Source organism: Muntiacus reevesi, chromosome 2, assembly GCF_963930625.1.
Source record: "Muntiacus reevesi chromosome 2, mMunRee1.1, whole genome shotgun sequence".
Classification (NCBI taxonomy): Eukaryota; Metazoa; Chordata; class Mammalia; order Artiodactyla; family Cervidae; genus Muntiacus; species Muntiacus reevesi.
The window spans coordinates 173613414-173633720 of record NC_089250.1 but is presented as its reverse complement, the minus strand read 5'-3'; the positions used below and the strand labels follow the sequence as shown (position 1 = coordinate 173633720).

Genomic DNA, 20307 nt, shown 5'->3' with positions numbered 1-20307 from the left:
CAGGTAGTTAACAGTGGACAATTATCAACAGGCTTGTGGTCATACCCCAATAAGCATAATAGAATGTATGATTCTATTCGGTTACACAGATAATTAGGGTATTCTTTTAGGCGATGGAGAGCCCTGGGCTCTTCCTTCTGGGGGCCTGGCTTTCCAGTTGGTATGTCATTTCCATAGATACTGGGCATTTAGCTCAAAGTCCACAGTCTGGCCCAAGGTGGAGTCCTGCTTTCAAGATAGAACTTGTTCTGTTTCCTCCTTCATTTCTAGAGCTGCCCCAACCCTCTCCTTGAGGCCTCAGATGCTGTGACCCCAGTGCTGACGGCTGACTGCAGAGAAGCCTCTCAGGCTGACAGTCACGTCCTCGCCCCGCCTCTGATTCCACTTCTGGGGCTGCAGCTTCACTTCCTGTTCAGCTTCACTCCCTGCTCTGGGCTCTGTTCTGGTTAGGGTTCCCACGCGGCTCAGGGTCCCCTCAGGACCACCTCTGGAGAGAAAAACCTCATTTTCAGGAAGGAAAGGCCATGTTCTCAAACAGAAGGTCAGAAAGGAGCTGCTGGACAGAGCACCCATCTCCACCTACCCAACAGTTTCCTGGAGAAATTCGAAGTGAGTCTGTTTGAACCTGGGTTGCAGTTTGGTTGGTGGGCATGTAATTAACCTTGGGGCAGGAGATAGGGTAAAGCAACTTGAGATTGATTCCGTATGGACTAAAGCTTCAAGATGAGAATAGCGGGACAATTGAGGGAGGAGGCTGGGCCCTGCCCAGACCATATCTTTCTCATTCTCAGGACACCTCGCCGACCACACATGTGCAGAAAGGCTCCCAGGAAGTCAAAAGGGGAGAGACGTCAAAGGATGCTCTACCCACAGGCCTTGGCAGTAGAATCCGTCTTGGCTAAGAGATGCATGCGCACACATGGGAGGAGCCTGAGATATACCAATTATAGGCTGTGAACCAGGTAAATGATTGGCCAAAGGAAATCCAGAGACATACCCCATAAAAGTAATTCAAGCTGCCACAAGAGGAGAACTCAGCCCTCTCTCTCTGAATCCACCCGTGTGTGTGTCCACACGCAGTGTACTGTTTTTCCTCCAAACACACACGCTCCTTGCTTTACTACTTTCCATCTTCATGGAAGTTCTTTCCTGCAAAGCAGAAGGGCCAGGGCTCTTGTCACTGACCACTGGTCTCATGGTCAGAGTTTGGTGCTCTCACTGCTGTGGCCTGGCCTCAGTCTCTGGCTGGGAACTCAAGGCCCGCTTCAAGCCACTGCAGGCCGAGGCCACCCGAGATCAGCCTAACTCACCCCAAATTTGTCCCTGGTTCTCATCCTTTCAGGATACACTTAATACAAGACACACTTCTTCAAGGCAAATGAAATGAGTGCTGTCATGCACGGCTCACAGTTTACTGGGAGAATATGGCTTGTTCACAGACACACACACACACACACACACCCCTCATACACAAGGCATAGATATTTCATGTGTTCTAACCGGCAGCTTTTACTTTTGGGGAGATAACTCAGAAGCATGATTCTCAGGTAAGGCTTTGGGGAATCTGGTAGACTTCATTTAGTTATTTTTATTCTTTAACAATAGACATAACATTCTCCTTGTAAAAAGTTAGAGGTAAATGCATAGAATGAATAGTGAAAAAAAAGAAAAGAACCCAAAACTCAACCCTAAAACTTCATTCTGTCTCGTTCCTCTTCTACATAAATTTAAAAAGTGGGTGTTTATTATTACAAACTGTTTTCTTTGCATTTGCAGGCATATCAAAATATATGCAATTATATCTTTTTCATAAATATTACTGCACTATCTCAGTATGCAGAATACATTTTTCACCAAATATGTCAAAGGATCTTAACATCTGTATGTAGACTTCTATTTGTAGATTTATCTTATTCTTTTGAATTGCTTTATAATTTTCCCACTCCAGTACTCTTGCCTGGAGAATCCCATGGACAAAGGAGCCTGGTGGGCTACAATCCATGGGGTTCCAAAGAGCCAGACACTACTGAGCTAATAACACACACACACACATAATTTTCCAGTGTATGGCTGAAACATAAATTAATTAACCATAACCCTGCTGAAGCTGAAGCTCCAATACTTTAGCCACCTAATATGAAGAACCAACTCATTGGAAAAGACCCTGATGCTGGGAAAGATTGAAAGCAGGAGGAGAAGGGAGCAACAGAGGATGAGATGGTTGGATGGCATCACTGACTTAATAGACATGAATTTGAACAAACTCCAGGAGATGGTGAAGGACAGTGAAGCCTGGCATGCTGCAGTCCACAGGGTCACAAAGAGTCAGACACGACTTAGTAACTGAGCAACTATTGATAGATCTGTGGGTTGTTTAGTGTTTTGCTGATATAAACAGTGCTAAGTGAATCGGTGTCTTTACTTAGAACATAAGAACTGTATTTGTAAGATTTTTTTTTTTTTTAAGAAAAGGACTTAGTATGCCAAAGGATATCCTCATTAAAATTTTTAGAACTATTGAAAATTAAAATCTATAGAGGTTGTATCAATTTACACCCTCAAAAATAGCGTTTGGTGTTCTGTTTTGCCACAGCCTATCTCAGAAGGCCATTAAAGTGATTCATGCCATTGGTATCTTATTCTGACTTAATTCTTTTAACTTGTTGCTTAGACTAACCATATGTCTCTTTGGGTGAACTACAATCCTACATCTTTTCATGGTTTCCTTTTTTGGAGACTTACAATTTTCTTCTTGACTTTTTCCTGTGTGTTGAGTCGTGAGGACTCCCTTGCCTAACACCTTTCTTCTGGCAGCTATAGTTTAAGTTTGTGATTGAATCAACTAATGCTTTTTTTTCTTTCCTTCTTAGTGAATTCAGGACTTTACGTCACAGTAGACAGATCTCTTTCTTTCTGAGATTATAATTATCTACCTTTTTACACTTAAATATTGATCCATCTGGAAACTTATTTTAGAGTAATGTAAAGAGGTTAAGAATCAATGATATTGAAAGCTTGCTTCAAACAAAAGTTATGCCCTCTTTTCATAATATGGAATTTAATTGAAATATGGCTGCCCAATCAAGGACTACACTTTCTAATTCCTTTGACTTACATGTGTGGCCATGTGACCAGCAGTCAGGACAAAATGTACGTGGGGGTGATGTGTGTCACCTGTAGGCCAAGACCTTAAGAAGTTCTCTGTGCCGTCTGCCATCTGGACACAGGCAACAGAAGAGGCCATTTGGATTGCGACACCAGAAGTTGGCAGGAACCTGGGTCCCCGATTTACAGAGGTCAAGACAGCCACTCGCTGACCAGGAGCATCTGCAGTGACTGTCACACCAGTGAGAACTGGACTCTCGTGGTGGTGAGCCACGACAAGGTTGGGGTTTATTTACTGAAGTGGCCAGGGTAGCTTCAGTCACACAGAATCCAGAGGAGCTGACGTTCCCTGAGCACTTGTGTCTGAGCACGCTTCATTGTATTCAGCGAGCACTCTGCCCACTGTCAACGAACAGGAAACGTTAATTACACAATGTTCATAAAGGATTGGGAAGGGGGGAGGTTTATCAGTAGGTGACTTTCACAATTAACTACACGTTAAAGTGGAAATTCTATTCAGTGCACATGTGTCATCTACATCACTAGACTGGACCGTGGAAAAATCTGAGCATAAAAAGCAGAGGTATATAAAACCAATCCAGGCTTAATTCATCTATTAATAATAATACTTCTTTTAAAACAAGGCATCCAGTACAAACTTAAAATAGCTGGTATACCAGGATGACAGTAGGAACGAATTTTGGCTGCTGGAGACAGAATTCACAATTCTGTAGGAAATTTATCAATGACCTGTATTAAGCAAAATAGGCTTCATCTGTAAATGCGAATGGATAACCCAAGATTACATCTGGAGGAATACATGAAGAAGGAGGGGACGAGCTAATAAAACACCTAGAGTGACTGAACAACAAATATTTGGCAATTGAGATTTTATTAAAAATATTCAGGCATGATAGTACACAGTTGTTTCTCTTAGCTGCCCAGTATCAGACAGAGTTTGCACATGCTTGATTTTTTTTGGAACTGCTTTGAAAATCAAGCTGTTGCCCTGCAAAGTTATTGGGCTAGTTTGTAAAACTGTGACTAGTTTCTGAATAGAGTCCTCTACTCTTTTTTGTGGCAATTTGTTCAAAATCAGTGTGAATAATCAGAATGTTCAGTGAGGGGAACACCACAGAAACATAAAGTTTTGAAGACCTTAGCAAAATGACTCCTGAGAACATGGTACATAAACAGGAAGTAACGGAATTGTCACACGACAGTGCGGGGCAGAGCGACAAGATCAGAGAGGAGGGGTGCAGTGTGCCTGACTGAACCCTCGTATCTGTGGCTTGTAATTTCATACCTTGTGAGGAGAATGTTTGAATGAGCTTCCATTTGGGGGTGTATTTACATTTTGTAATGAATAGAATGAAATTGAAAAGCCCTATTATTTTGTGACATCTCTGTTTTGTTTGGCAAAGTATTCAGGATAATTTAGAAATGGAGACAATACTGTTGAGTTTTGTGTTATAAAATATTTGTCTAAGAATGAGTGTTAATGAACTAAAAATGATATGATGAAAATATTTGGACTAAAATATTTAAACATTTCCATACATAAAAGCATAATTATGTACCTTCACTGAGAATTTTCCTGAGCTTACCAGGAATCTCAACATATGTAGAAAGAGTTCATTTTTTTCAACAAAATATGAGCTACAGAGTTTTTTGGAAGTATCAATAAATTTCAATTTATTAATGATAAAATGCAATCTTGGGGACTATTACTATTTTATGACAACTGAAGATAATGAGAATATATTTATAATTAAAGTCACTGAAGGAAAGGGGAGAGACAATGTAACAGAAAAACATTTGAAGAAATAAAGGCTAAAATATTTCCAAATATGATGGAAAATATCAAGCCACAGGTCCTAAGTGCTTAAAGATATCTAAGAAGATTGAATAGAAAAAAAAAACACATATAATCTCATCATAGTCAAATTGCTGAAAACCAGTAATAAAAAAAAGATTAAATGAATATAGAGGAAAAAAGGCATATTCCATAGAGAAGATCAATGTGAAAGTGAAGACTGAATTCATCAGCATTGCATCAAGAAGACAATGCAATGACAAATTTAAAGTGCTGAAAGAAAAAAAGTCTTCTCAACTTAGAAATCTATATCTGTTTAAACTACTCTTCAAAAATGAAGAGAAAATAAAGGTATTGTTTAATTCATGGTCAAAGAAGAAATCACAAGGGAAACAGGAGCTTACTTTGGAATGAATGATAATGAACATCTCTCATAAATTTTGTGGATACAGTGAAAATAGTAGCTAGAAGGAAATTTATAGCCAATTGGAAAAATGGCAAATTCCATACAAAACAAACATACCAAAATTGACCCAGGAAGAAAAAGAACATTTTAATGGCCTTCCATTTGTTAAAGAAAGTTTATCTGAAATAAAAGTCCTTCTCAGAAAAACTCCACACCCAAGGGCTTCACTAATGAATTCTACCAAACATTTGATAAGAAATGAAAAAATGATGTCAACCATATATCATATATTTCAGAAAACAGAACAGGAAGAATATTTATTGGCTTGTTTCCTGATACAATGACCTGAGAAAGGCATTACAAAAAAGGGAATTGTAGACCAATATGCCTCATGAACATAGGAACAAATATCACTGACAAAATATTAACAAAAATGGCAATATATGAAGATAATAACATGCCATGACCAAATGTGGATTATTCTAGGAATGCAAGGCTAGTATAAAATGATTCCATGTAAGTTGATTTGATTTAAAAAAAATCATTCAGTGTAAGTTGTCACATTCCACAGACTAAAATAGAAAAATAGACATGATAATCTCAATTGACAGAGAGAAATTTGACAAAACTTAATACCCATTCATGTTAAAACATGCCAGAAAACTAGAAGTAGAAAGGGGCTTCCACAACCTGACAGAAGATGGCTATGAAAACCTTCCAGGTAATCATTATATTTGATGAAATATGGATTCCATTCCTTACAAAGCTGACAGCAAGGCAATGATGCCACTATGCTTTCCTATATTTTCCTGGACGTTTTAAACCTGTGCAATAAGGTAAGTAAGAGATAAAATTTAAGTAGGGAGAAATAAAATGGCCTTTATGTGATCTTGACATAATTGCATAGATTAAAAGCTACTAAAAAAACTACAAAAATCTACATGAATAAGTGAACCTAAAAAGATTACACATAATAAGGTAGGTATACCGAAACCAATTGTATTTTTATGTACTAGTGAAAAAAAATGAAAAAGGGGTTCAAAATATTTACAGTGCTAAAAAATTAACACGCTTAGAAAGTAAATCCAAGTATATCTATAAGATACTTCTGAAAAACATGAAATAAGATAATATGTAAGAGACAAACCATGTTCACAGATTGGAGGATTTCATATTGCTAATATATCTATTTTCCCCAAATTGATCTGTAGACTCACCATGACCTAATTATGATCCCAGAAACCTTTTTTTTTTGATATAAGGACAAGTGATTCTAAAATTAGTATCTAAATGCAAAGAACCTATAACAGCCAAAATAATTTGGAAAAGAGGGAAAATGCTGGATAACTTACCTAACCTAATTTCCATAATTAATATAAAGCTTCAGTAATCGATACAGTGTGGTATCCACTTTATTACAGAAAAACAGATAATAGAGCCACACATAAATTGTCATTTTGTTCTCTGACACAGGTGCCAAGTTAGTCCCTATGGTGAAAGGACAGTCTTTTCACTAAAGATCCCGGGATAGCTGGATAACTCTAATGGGAAGAAAACGAACCTCTACCCATACTTCCCAACAAACACAGGTCTATGATTCATATGTAATATAATATAACATGTAAATATAAAACTATTAGCTTTGAGAAGAAAATACAGATGATTTTTTGTAATCTTGGATTAGGCAAAGATTTCTCAGAAAACACTAACCATAAAAAAAAAGATAAATTTGATTCCAAAACTTTAAAAACTTCTGTTCATCAAAATACACTATTAAAAAAATGCATAGAAAAACCCCAGGCTAGGAGAATAAATAATAGTTACACTTTTATACAATAATGCATATGAGAAGTACAATGAAAATAATATTCCATTTTAGAGTATAATACATAAAATATTTGAATTCCAGGCATAAACTACTAATGAGGAAATAAAAGGACAAATAATTGGAAACTTATGCTTGATTGTATAGACTGTAATAAAGATGAAAACACTTCTTAATTTAGTAAAAATATTTTAATGAGAGACATTAATTTTTCTCAGGATATTTTAAATAACATTTTAAAACGGTATTTACAAGCCAAGGAAACATGCCTTTGTTTTTAGTTTATTGACTATTCTTAATAGTGCATTTTAATCAGATTGGATTGGGCCAATCAGGAATTCTATAATTGATCTTTGATTTGTTAGTGACTATTCAAAGTAACTTTCAAAAAAAGGTTAAGAATACTGGGATAAAAACTAGACCATGAGCAGCTCCAAATAACATCACAAGAAACATAATCTTGAAAAATGTCCTGAAGATGTATGCGTTAGCTGCAGACAGGACAGACACCCCTATTATTGTTGAAACTGCACTTTGTAACACGGGGTAGCCTAGCAGATACAGTGCCTCAATGGCTTTTCGGTCTACTGAGGGCTCTGAACTGGAAACAAATGCATAGGAAATGTGAGCAGAAAAGTCAAAAGAAAACCCTATACAAATGACAAGATTAATCATGGATATGGAATCAAGGTTGACATTCCAGAAGGCCATAAAACCTGTGACGCCCACAATCACAGAAGCAATAGCAAAAGTTACCCACAAAGAACACAGGGGATGAGGAATTAATAATAAGGAAACAATGAACATAGCTGCTGACGCAACAACCACATTTCGAACAGTGTTTTCTACTATTGCAGAATACTGATCAAAATATATGAATGCCGGGTTGTACACCATTAGGGGAACTTCACACTTCTCAGCCATGTTTCGGAACTGGAGTAACATCAGCTTCTTATTGGTTGAAGAAGAAATACCCATGGTTTGAACGAAGGCCCGGGAACAAATGATTTCCTGTGATGATGTTATATTAATATCATATGCAAAAAGTGGAAATTCCATTAAAAAAGTGGGAATATTGCTTAGAAACACTGTCTTATCATTTATATCTTGACGGAGGTTTTCCATATATTTCACATATTCTCGTAACCAAAACTCTGTAAGGTTTTTATCTACATACTCACTGTTTTCAAAATCTGCCAGACATGTTTCCAGTTTTTGCCTAGCATTTTTATCCCAGTAGTCAAGAGCCTCAGTAACGATAACCATAACGCTGGGACCATAAGTAGAAAAATGGTCTTCTTCTACATTAAAATATGGTGTGATGTAGGAGTCGTCACTTGCCAAAGTTCGGAGGTCTAAACCTTCCTGCACATGGAAACACCCATATACACTAGCTATGATGTACGAGACGTACAGGAGCACGACAAAAATCTTGGACTTGGTGCTTACGAGAAAAGGACCAAAACAGTCTCTAAAGAACAGATTCATTGGATGGATGTCAGCTTTATATTCATCTTGGAGAGAATTGCAAGGGAGGCAGCAGGACTTTTTAAATGAGGAACATTTTTGGTCAGGTGTTTCTGGCTTCTTCAACCAGCGTAGACAGGCTACTTCTCTTTTCCCATCCAGGGCCATAAATGCTCCAAAACAGGTGATGTTATAAAAATAACAGAAGAGCAGGGTTGTTCCTGTATAGATGCAAAAGTATTGAACAGATCTGAAAGAGGTCATAATTCCTGTATAGAAGGCCAGGACATTGGTGACAGTGGTGATGGTAATGGATACTGCCACTTTTGAATAGACATCAGACATCCGCTCGCTTATGTTATCCATGAGGCTGGTCTTCTGCCAGGCAGAAATCATGATAAACATGTCATCGACCCCAACACCTGTTAGAGAAAGAAACAGTCTTTGTACTTTTTAACATGCATTAAAAATTAACCAGATCAACTCAAACCATTTTCTTTGCCTGTCTCTCAAGGTCTCATTGATCTTGCAGAGTCTGTTTGGATACTGCTTTCTCTGATGCCTTCTCTGGTTGCCTCTGAATCCACAACACAACTCACCACTCCTTGCTCTCTAATAACACTATACTTTGTACACATAGCACAGTACACTCTACTCCTAGTCATCATTCAGGGTGTTTCAATGAAGAGTCAGGAAACCTGGCTGACTGGTTATTAGGTGAAGCAGGATTAGCCATGCATCTCTGATTCCATCAGAACATTTGAGAGACCATTTTCTCTTATAAAGCATTTGACTCTAAGGCACTAATACTGAGTTAGCATCCTGTTATTTAAAATATGAGCTGGATTTATCTGTTCTCCAGTTAGCATCTAGCTATCAATGTGGTATGATTTTAAAGGTACCCCATAGTTTGTACACACATACACACACAGATATACACACGTGTAGTTTTCTGTTAGTCTAGTTCTGACACCTGAGAACACTGTCATTCAGACTGCACTTGCCCAGGTTAAGGCATTAAGTCAGTAAAATGCAGGTACCCTTGAGATCAGAAATATGTACCAAAGTAAAACTTAAGAATCCCTTACATAATAAGTGAATACTAAAGTAACCAGTCTCTTCCACAGTGACGTTTCCTGATTGATTTGGAATAAAGAGACCAGGAGAACATTTGAGGACTCTGAAGTCATCACTGAAGTTTAGGAGAGGAGGACCACAGAGAAGAAAGGGGATTACCAAGGACAGCCTAAGCACGTTGCAGATAAATTTCACTTCCCTCAAGCTTCCTACCGCTTTCACTCCTATACACCTGTTTCTGTGTGTATTGATACAAAATCAATACTTGGAACCCAGTGCTGATTGATTCTAATACCAACCTTGGAAGAGCTTCTCCATGGGTTATATGGGGAGGTACTGGGAATAGCACTTGGCCTCTAACTCGGGGGTTCTGTGTGTATGGTCTGGCAAAAGGCCTGCAGCGACACAGGCTTGTGTAGTCTGTCACAAACTGCATCCTGACAGGCCCCCTGCAGCCAGCTTTCTGGATTTGGCTTGCATTCAGCTGGACAAAGGGCAAGAATCTGAGGTACTAAGGACCACAAATAAACTCATTGATATGCAACAGGTATTTAAAAGCCGGTTTTATTATTTATGGAATTTGGCTCAGAAAGTGTCCTCACACATTTCTTGAGCTACTGAAATCACAGTTCCTCCCAAACATGCACCCCTACACTAACATGTCTATGTATATACAGATAATAGGAAGACGTTGATATGAAATCAGTTGTCTACACTTTAGTTGTTTATGGCTGTGGGAACATTGAGTGCTTAAGCATGAGTGTGTGCTAGGAAGGCATACATCCAGTGCACAGTTCCTCCCCTATCTTCCCTAGGAAACCAATGATTATTTCTTCCAAGTTGCTTACCACCCAAAATAGAAACATACTTGCCTTCTTATGCTTATTGTAAAATAAATCCTGAAAGTACAGGCAAATACAAAGAAAACCTTTAAACAACTGTAATTCCAGCTGTCAAGGATAATCCTCGCTAATATTTTAAGTATTATCTATCCAGAATTTGCTCTATACAAATATACATGCATATTTGTGTATCTCTCTGTTTTAAACAACTTGTTTCATAACCAGCATTTTTCATTTAACACTTTATATCTACCTCTTTTGAAAGACTGAATAGGATTCCAAAACTTTAATGTGATATGAGCAGATCAATCCCATGTTGATATAGGATTAGCTTGTTTTTTCCTATTCTAAATCACATTAAAATGAACATGCTTATTTTATTTTGTGAAAACCTGTCCAATAACTAGGACAAATTCCCAAAAGTGGAGTTGGCAGGTCAAACGTATTCCATTTTAGATTTTTAAGTCTTTTGATTTGTTGCAAAGTTATATCTTAAAAGTGCACCAATTTACAAATCTCCCTCAGCAGAATATGAGAGTTCACTTGCATATAACCTTCCCCAAACCTTCAATCTTGCTATAATATTCATTAATCTAATAAGAAGACAAAGTATCTCACTTTTGGTTTAACTTGCATCCCTTGATTAATCGAAAGGTCAAATATATCTTTCTTACATTTTCAAGATTAGTATTTTGGATTCTGTGTGTGTGTGTGTGTGTGTGTGTGTGTGTGAAATGCCTGTTCATGTCCCTGGTCTGTGTTTTTCCATTTGGGGTACCAGATTTTTCCAACTCTAAAGGCATATAATTCCATTTGATTTTTTTTCTCCTGATACCTCATTTTGGATCTGTAAAGTCACCTACATATAATTATTTTGCTTAATCTAACACAATACGCTTCCTTTACCCACCCCACACCCCCCCACACACAGTGTGCAGCCTCATGCTTTGTTTTACTCACCTAGGATAAGAAATGGTGAATTTGCAACTATGAGCACAAATGGCACCCCAATGTACAACATCAGGCCAAAGCCGCTTACCACTGCCAAGGCAACAGAAATGACTCCAAAGACTGCAACCCACATTTTGTTTCGTACACAGTCACACCTGTAAATTTGGAGGGAAAAGTCATGGAACTTGTGGTGGTAGCTTCCATACTGAAATTCCAGCAATCATAACATTCTTGACTCGGACACCTCTTCAGAGCCCTCTTGGACAATAATCCCCATACCTGTCTGTTGGAGAACTTTAATTTCCAAGCACTAGCCCAGACCAACTGAACAAAAACAAAGGGCGGTGGGTGGGGGGTGGATGGGGGTGGGGGATGGGGTTGGGACAGAAAAGTTGGGAATCTGTACTTTTACCAAACTATACTGATTGATTCTTATGCAGTAAGCCAAGCATGAATCCACTGACTGGCCTTTCAGAGCCACAAAAAGATACTAAAACATTGCAAATAGATAATTCCACTCTGATCTCCAAAGGAGTGTGAACAGAAGCAAGCAGTATGAAAGTGCCCATGTCCAGGTACCTTCTCACCCACTTATGACTCCCATTAGCCATGAACACAATCCTAAATACCTCCTGTATGTCAAAGCTGCTTTAATATATATTGTGGCTAACAAAAAGAATGAAAGCCTCCTTCTAAAAGTTTTTCATGGTTCTCCTCTGCTAAAGGAGTGTGCTCTAGAAAAGAGGGTGTGTGTGTGTGTGTGTGTGTGTGTGTGTGCTCAGTCAATCCAGTTGTGTCTGACGGCTTGTGACCCTATGGACTGTAGCCCACTAGGCTCCTCTGTCCACGGAAGTCTCCAAGCAGGAATAGTGGAGTAGGTTGCCATGCCTTCCCTCTAGGGGATCTTCCCAACCCAGGCATCAAACCCGTGTCTCTTGTGTCTCCTGCATTACAGGCTGATTCTTTACCGCTGAGCCACCTGGGAAGCCCAAGAAAAGAGGCTACTAATTGCAAAAAAAAAAAAAAAAAGTAACATATACTCCATTTGGAATAATACAACTTATGTCTATTTCTTGGTTGGACCAACAAAACTGGGAATATATATATAGCATTTTAAAAAGACTGGATTTAATACTTTAACTCCCCAACAACCACAACTTTAAAGTATTGACGACAATCTCTAGGTTTCTGTTTTACTTCATTGCCAACTGCTTCAAAACAAATGACTGACAGCTGCCTCTAGAAACTTTTAGTAGGAGAGAGAAACACTTTGGCTTGAAGACTAGGAAAGTCAACTATGGAAACAGAGCTGCTGATTCCCAAAGAGCAAAAATATAACTAAAGACCTTATTCATGCAAGGCCACATTAAAATAACCAAACTTTCTTATTAAAACAACTATGTGTGCCTGTATTTCACTTTTTCTCAAACTGCTGGTGCTATCTGTTAAACTCAGGGCCCCAAATCAACATACATACATGCACCAAAAGTATTTTGTTTTGATTACAAAACAAAATTTGATTACAACCATTACTTTCTTGTGGACTTCCCTAGAGCTCAGATGGTAAAGAATCTGCCTGCCATGCAAGAGATCTGGGTTCAATCCCTGGGTCAGGAAGACCCCCTGGAGAAGGAAATGGCAATCCACTCCAGTATTCTTGCCTGGAGAATCCCATGGACAGAGAGGCCTGGTGGGTACAGACCCTGGGGTCACGAAGAGTCGGACACGATTAAGTGACTAACACATACACACAATACTTTCTTAAAGCAACAATATTGATTTACAGGAATTTAAGATAAAAGTAACACAAATGAATCTTGAAATCAGAATGATTAACAGGATAAAAGCTACATATGACATGCTTAGCTCTATTCCCTCTTTCAGGTTTCTGGATTGTTGGTATAAATTTTTCAGAGGATGGAGGGAGTGAAGTATATTATTGGCTAGAGTGATTTGACTTCGACTAGTCGCTGTGTTGACTCTCTAAATGATTCTTATTTTTATGTTCTACAGGCAATGGAAGGAAAGATGTGAATGCAGAACACTAGTGAGTACACTTGCAGATTTTCTAGTCCCCAAGAAGGACTTTGGTTAAGCACTTTATCAGAATGACTTGGGAGAGTCTCAACTTTAGATTCCTGCAGTCCTGGAACACAGCTCTGCAGACTCTGATCTATAGTTTGTAGGGAAGTTGCAGAATCCATGTGTCTAAAAATTTCTTCATGTGATTCTCAGTATTCAGGCTGACATGGGAATCACTGGCAGCAAAATGATCAATCAAGACATCTGACAAACTACACATTAAAGAAGGCACGAGACAATGGCTCCCTGGGGGCCCAGTGGTCAGGACTCCTCAGCGCTCTCACTGCTAGGGCCCGGGTTTGGCCAAAAAAAGTGTATAAATGGATGAAATGAAGGATAATAACTCTAACATATACAGAATATTAAATACCCAAACAATAGAAATAAGTCCTTCCTTGTCAGCAATTATTTTAAATCTAAACAGATTAAATTTTCCAATCAAAAAGCAGATATTATCAGAATGGATAAAACAGCATGATTCAACTATATGCTATTTACAAGAGATTCACTTTAGATCCAAAGATATAAATAGATTGAAATAGATTCTCCATGTGAATAGTAACCAAAAGAGACTAGGAGTGCTTATAACTGATAACAGACAAAATAGACTATTTCAAAAACTGTTAAAAGTTTTGAGACAGAAGGAATCATATATTTATAAAAGGGCCAATTAATCAAGAAGATATGACAACTATAAACATAAATGGATCTCATAACAGAGACCCAATATATGTGAAGCAAATATTAACAGTATTATGAAGAGAAATACATAGCTCTGCAATAAAAGTTGGAAAATTCAATACTTCCCTTTCAATAATGGGTAAAACATCTAGGCAGATAATCTATTAGGAAAATGAAAACATACAAAATATCATAAAACTTATGAGATGTAGTGACATCAGTGCCCAGAGGTAAATTTATACTGCATTAAAAAAAAGAGAAAAGCTCTCAAAACACTTTGTCGATTTAAACACCTTATGGAACCAGAAAAAGAAGACCTAACACAAAGCTAACAGAAGGAATCAAATAAGAACAGTGATAAATAAAATTGAGAATAGAAAAACAACAGAGAAAGCAAACAAAGCCAAAAATTGGTTATCAAAAAAAAATCAACAAAATTGAAAGACATTTATCTAGAGTTGATAAAGGGGAAGAAATACAAATAACTAAATGGGACATGATTTACAGAAATAGAAAGGATTTAAGACATTACTATAAGCAACCTATGCCAAAAAACTGGATAACCTAGATAAAATACACAAATTCCTAGAAATACACAAAGACCTAAACTGACTCAAGATGAAAGTCTCAACAGAACATGTAAAAGGACTGTTCCACAGTCAAAAACCTCCCCTCACCTTCAAAATAAAGTCCAGGCTTGATGGCTTCACTGGTGAATTTTATCAAATTTGTAAAGAAGAATTAACACCAATCCTTTTCAAACCCTTCCAAAAAAACTTAAAGGAAGGGAACACTTCCTAACTCTTTTGATGAGACCATGATTACACTGGTATCAATGTCAGACTAAGATACTACAAGGAAGGTACAAATAAGACCTCTTATCAATATAGACACAAAAATCCTCAACAAAATTCTAGCAAACACAATAAGCATATTAAAAGAAGTATACATCGTGACCATATGGGATTTACCCCAGGAATGAAAGAGTGGTTCAACATGAGAGCATCAATCAATGTAATACAGAACACTAACAGAACACAGGATAAAAAACCACATGAATTTCTCAAAAGGCACAGAAAAGGCACTTGACAAAACCCAATGTCTTTTCATGATAAAAACTCTCAAAAACAAGGAATGGAAGGAAAGTTCCTCAAAATTATAAAGGCAATTATGAAAACTGGACAGCTAATGTTAAACTCAATGGTGAAAAAAAGAAAGCTTTCCCTCTAAGATCAGGAGTAAGATAAGGATGCCCACTTTCATCAGTGATATTCAAAGATGTACTAGAAGTGCTAATCAGAGCAATTAGACAGGACTTTGAAATTAAAGGAATTCAAACTGGAAAGGAGGAATTTTAACTCTGTTTTCCCAGATTATATGATTGTAAATATGAAAATTCCAATGAATCCAAAGGAACCTACTAAAGTTAGTAAACAAATTCAGTAAAGCTGCAAGATAGAAGATCAACACACAGGATTCAGTTGTTTCTATCCATGTGCAATGAACAATCCCAAAAAGAAATTAAGAAAGTGATTTCATTTAGTGTTTAAAATAATGAAATAGTTAGGAATACATTTAACCAAAGAAGTGAAGTGAAAGACTGGTACATGGAAATCTACAAAACATTGGTGAAAGAAACTAAAAAGACCTAAATCAATGGGAAGACTTTCACAGTCCAATGGGGTGGAAGACATAATATTGTCAAAATGACAATCTCGCCTAAGGCGATCTACACATTAAACACAATCTCTATCAAAATTCCAATAGCTTTTATTCAGAAATGTATAGGTCAATACTCAAATCCATATGGAATTACAAGGAGCCCTGGATATTTCAGAATAACCTTAAAAAGAAAAAATAAATGGATGACTGAGATTTCCAGATTTCAAAACTTATAACATAGCTACACTATTTAAATCAGAGTGGTACTAGTATATGACCAGACATATAGACCAACGGAGTAGAACTGAGCATCTAGAAATAAATCCATATATCTACAGCCCACTGATTTTTGACAAGGATGCCAAATCCAATCAACTGGGAAAGAGGAGTCTTTTCAACAAAAAGCACTGGGATGACTGGATTTCCACATGTACAAGAATGAAGTTGGACTCCTACTTCACATCATATACAACTATGACTAAAAATTGTAACCACCTAAATATTGCAGCTAAAACCATAAAACTCTTGAAGGAAACACAGAGCAATTGCAAACGACCTTACTTGTCAATGGAAGCTTAGATGTAACACCAAAAGCACAATTAGAAACAATAAAAATAAATAAGTTGAATTTCATCTAAATTAAAACCTTTGTACATTAATGGACATTATCAAGAAAGTAAAGAGATAATCTACAGAGTGAGAGAAAATATTTGCAAATTATATAACTTGATAAGGATTTAATATCCAAAACATATACTCAACAACAGAATTCAACAACAAAAGGACAAACAGCTTCACTAAAAATGGACAAAGGTGGGAATTCCCTGGCAGTCCAGTGGTCAGAACTCCAAACTTTCACTGCCAAAGGCCTGGGCCCAAGTTCAACCCCTGGTCGGGGAAATAAGATTCTTCAAGCCTTGGGGTGCAGCCAGAAAAAGGGCAAAGGACTTGAAAAGACATTTCTCCATAAAGGATATGTGTGTGTGCTCAGTAGCTCAGTTGTCTGACTCCTTGTGACTCCCTAGCCACCAAGCTCTTCTGTTCATGAAATTTTCCAGGCAAGAATACCAGAGTGCGTTACCATTTCCTTCTCCAGGGCATCTTCCCAACATAGGGATCGAAACCAAGTGTCTTGCATTTCCTGCACCAGCAGGCAGATTCTTTACCACTGTGCTACCTGGGGAGCTCCAAAGAAGATATACAAATAACCAATAACCACATAAAAAAGATAATCATGGTTAGAATGTAGAGAAATTGGAAAACTTACACATTGCTGGTGGGATACAAAATGGTGTAGCCTCTGTGAAAAATAGTTTGGTGGTTCTTCAAAAAGCTAACCAGTGAATTATCATACAACCCAATAATTCCACTCCTAGGTATATACTGAAAAGAACTGCAAACAGGAGTTTAAACAGAGATTTGGACACCAGGTTTCACTGCAGCATTATTCACTATAGTCCAAAGGTAAAAATATTTCAAGTGCCCATCAACAGATAGGTAGATAAACAAATGTGGTACATACATAAAATGGAATATTATTCAGCCATGTAAAGGAACTCTTACTACAACATGGATAAATGTTGAAAACATTATGATAAGTGAAATAAGTCAATCACAAAAGGACAAATACTGTATGATTCCACTTATATGAAATCTCTAGAATAGGCAAATTCATGGAAACAGAAACTAGATTAAAAATTAGCCAAGACTTGGGGGAGACAGTGGGGAGTTATTACTTAATGGTTACAGTGTTTGTTTGGGGTGATGGAAAACATTAATAAAGGGATAGTTGCAATGGTTGGGCAACACTGATAATGTAATGAATGCCACTGATCTGTACACTTAAAAATGGTTTTTGAAATGACACATTTTATGTTATAAATGTTATATACACATTATATACATTACTACAATAAAATATTTTTTAGAGTTTAAAAAACTGTTAAAATTGTTTTACCTGTAGCATGATACAATTGCAAATAATATGATTAGAAGGTAGGCCAAGTGAAACAAGGGGATCACTGTCATAGAAGTTGCCTCAAATTCCAGTTGCCTAGAAAGCGATGAAAAGTAGACAACCTGCCACAAAAACATATTCAGGTAAATGACTTTCAATTCTGATATTGTGTGTGAGTTACATATGATACTGAAACACTACAACTTAATAATTTAAACATTAAAATTCAGTGAAAAGTCAAAATATATGGATTATGATTTTAGAATAAAGAAGGTAATAAAGATTTGCTTCTTCCCACAAATCTCTGGCATGCTTTTCAAAGTTTCTTTCAAAAAATCTAAAGTTTAAGACTCCTGAATACACAAAATCTGAATCTTATATAAAACCGTGAAAGCATTAATAACTATAGACTTATAACTTTTCTAAACTTCTATTCAGTTATTATCTTTTACTATTTTAATTGCACAAGCATCATTTCCAACAGGCCTGGGTATTAAAAGACTTTTCTCAGAAGATATCTTATTTTCACCAGTTTCATTCAGAGTATTAGGTTTGCCAGCCCCAAAATTACTGAGCAGCTAATATGTGCCTGGCACTACACTATAATTTACTTTTAAAATGCTTATCTTTCTCAAAAACATCATGGAACTTTCATTTAAAGTTTTACTTTTTTATTCCAATGAACTCCAAAGTTTAGGGGGCTCCCAGAAACAGCAAAGGCTTAAACTGAAAGTTAGAATTACAGAGTAATTTGACCAGATAAACCAAACTAAACCTGAATATCAATGTCTGTACTGAACAGACCTACCCTGAGAATGTACCATTTGTGTTTTTAACCAGAATGTTACCAAGGATTTAAGATTTGTGGCGTTCTTCTCCTTTTTTTAAAAGTCCCCTTTTTACTTTATTAAAAAATTTATTGTAGTAAGTTGCTTCACAAAGCTGTGTTAGCTTCATGTATACAGCAGAGTGAATCAGCCATACACATATCCACCCTTTTTTGGAATCTACTGTGGCTTTCTTCGGTGTGCTATTTTAAGACAGCTGGATGAAGGATCAAATAGAGCAGAGCACACCTAGCTTCCAGCCAAGGACTCCATCTGATAATCTGGGGGTGCTGCTGCTGTGGTCCCTGGAACAAGTCCTCTTATAACTCCCTCCCACCTTCTCCTGGCCTCCCGTAAACTCCAGCCACTAGGTACCTGGATCTTCTTCAAGGCCAGACTCTCTTCAAGGCTGCTCGCCTTCGTCAGGAAGTGGATCATCCACGCCTTGCTACGTTCATTGTCCTCTCCTTCTCCCGTCTCCAGGTAGTACTGCAGCCGCATGGCTTTGGCCTGGAGGAGCAACTGACTCGGCCCGGTACTCTCACCCAAGACAGTTCCTCCCAGGATGTTGGCCAGGGAGACGATCTGACCGGCTAGGCTGTAGATGGGGAAGGTGATGGTTCTCAGGTTGAGGCCCTTGTTCCTTTTCCAGGCGAACAAGAGTGGGTTGGGGGGGACGCAGGAGCCCTGGTTCCTGGCGCACACCTCGCCGTAGGGGATCTGGGTTCCGTTGTCCTGGGTCACAGTCAGAGCCTGCACCGTGTCGTCCACCTTGCTGATTTCCTCTAGGATGTCCGGCTCCAGCAGGGTCTCGGCGTTGGAGACCACGAGGATGGAGGCATAAGGGACCTCGGCGCTCTTCCTGGAGATAGAGAAGACGAGAGAGTCGTTGGCGGTGAAATGTCCCTGCACGAAGCGCCGCTCTGCCTTGGCGGGGCTCCCGATCGGGGTGTACTCCTCCTCCAGGTCTTCTTCTCCATCCCGGGGCAGGTACATCAGGCCGGTGCCCAGGATGGCTGTTAGCGCCAGGGGCAGCAGCAGGAAGATCCAGGGGTGCGCGCCCACCTTCCTGCCCAGCCGCTGGAAGGCCCGCGACAGAGGTGCCTCCAGGCAGTTGGTGTGGCAGCGGGGCCGCGGGGCCCAAAGGGTCTCAGACTGAGAGGCCGGCGGGGGCGGCGGAGCCTCGGGCCCCGGAGGGGGCTCTGCGCTCGGCCCCGCCGCCCGGCTGCGCTCGGGCTCCCAGTCCTGACCCGCCGCTGAGGGCGGCTCTGGCTCCGGGCCAGGCCCCGCTGGCGGCCCGCTCTCTCTCTCTGGCCTCGGCCCCTGGGCCTCGGACCCAGGCTCTTGTTCCGCCTCCCGCTCCGGCTCTGGCTCCGGCGCAACCTTCGAGGGATTAAGGCTCATTTCCAGGAATGAAAGCCCACGTTCTCAGCACTGCAGATCAGAAAGGAGCTGCCGGACGGCGCCCCCTCTCCACCCACCAACGGTTTCCTGAAGTTCTAGGCGCGTCTGTTTGACCCCGGGCTGCTCGCGCCGCCAACGCTGGAGCTTCGTTGGCGGTCACGTGGTTCAGCTGAGGTCAGTTCAGTCGCGTCCGACTCTGTGCGAC

General features: G+C 39.0%; 1 protein-coding gene across 1 annotated transcript; it reads right to left on the bottom strand.

Annotated features, from left to right (window-relative positions):
- Nucleotides 1-7536: 7536 nt before the first annotated feature.
- LOC136157320 (patched domain-containing protein 3-like) lies at nucleotides 7537-20102 on the bottom strand. Its single transcript, XM_065919242.1, has 4 exons — nucleotides 19074-20102; nucleotides 17872-17993; nucleotides 11499-11644; nucleotides 7537-9041 (listed from the first exon to the last, which is right to left on the bottom strand). The coding sequence occupies exons 1-4, from the start codon at nucleotides 20100-20102 to the stop codon at nucleotides 7537-7539; spliced, it is 2802 nt and encodes a 933-aa protein (XP_065775314.1).
- Between the last annotated feature and the right edge of the window lie 205 nt (nucleotides 20103-20307).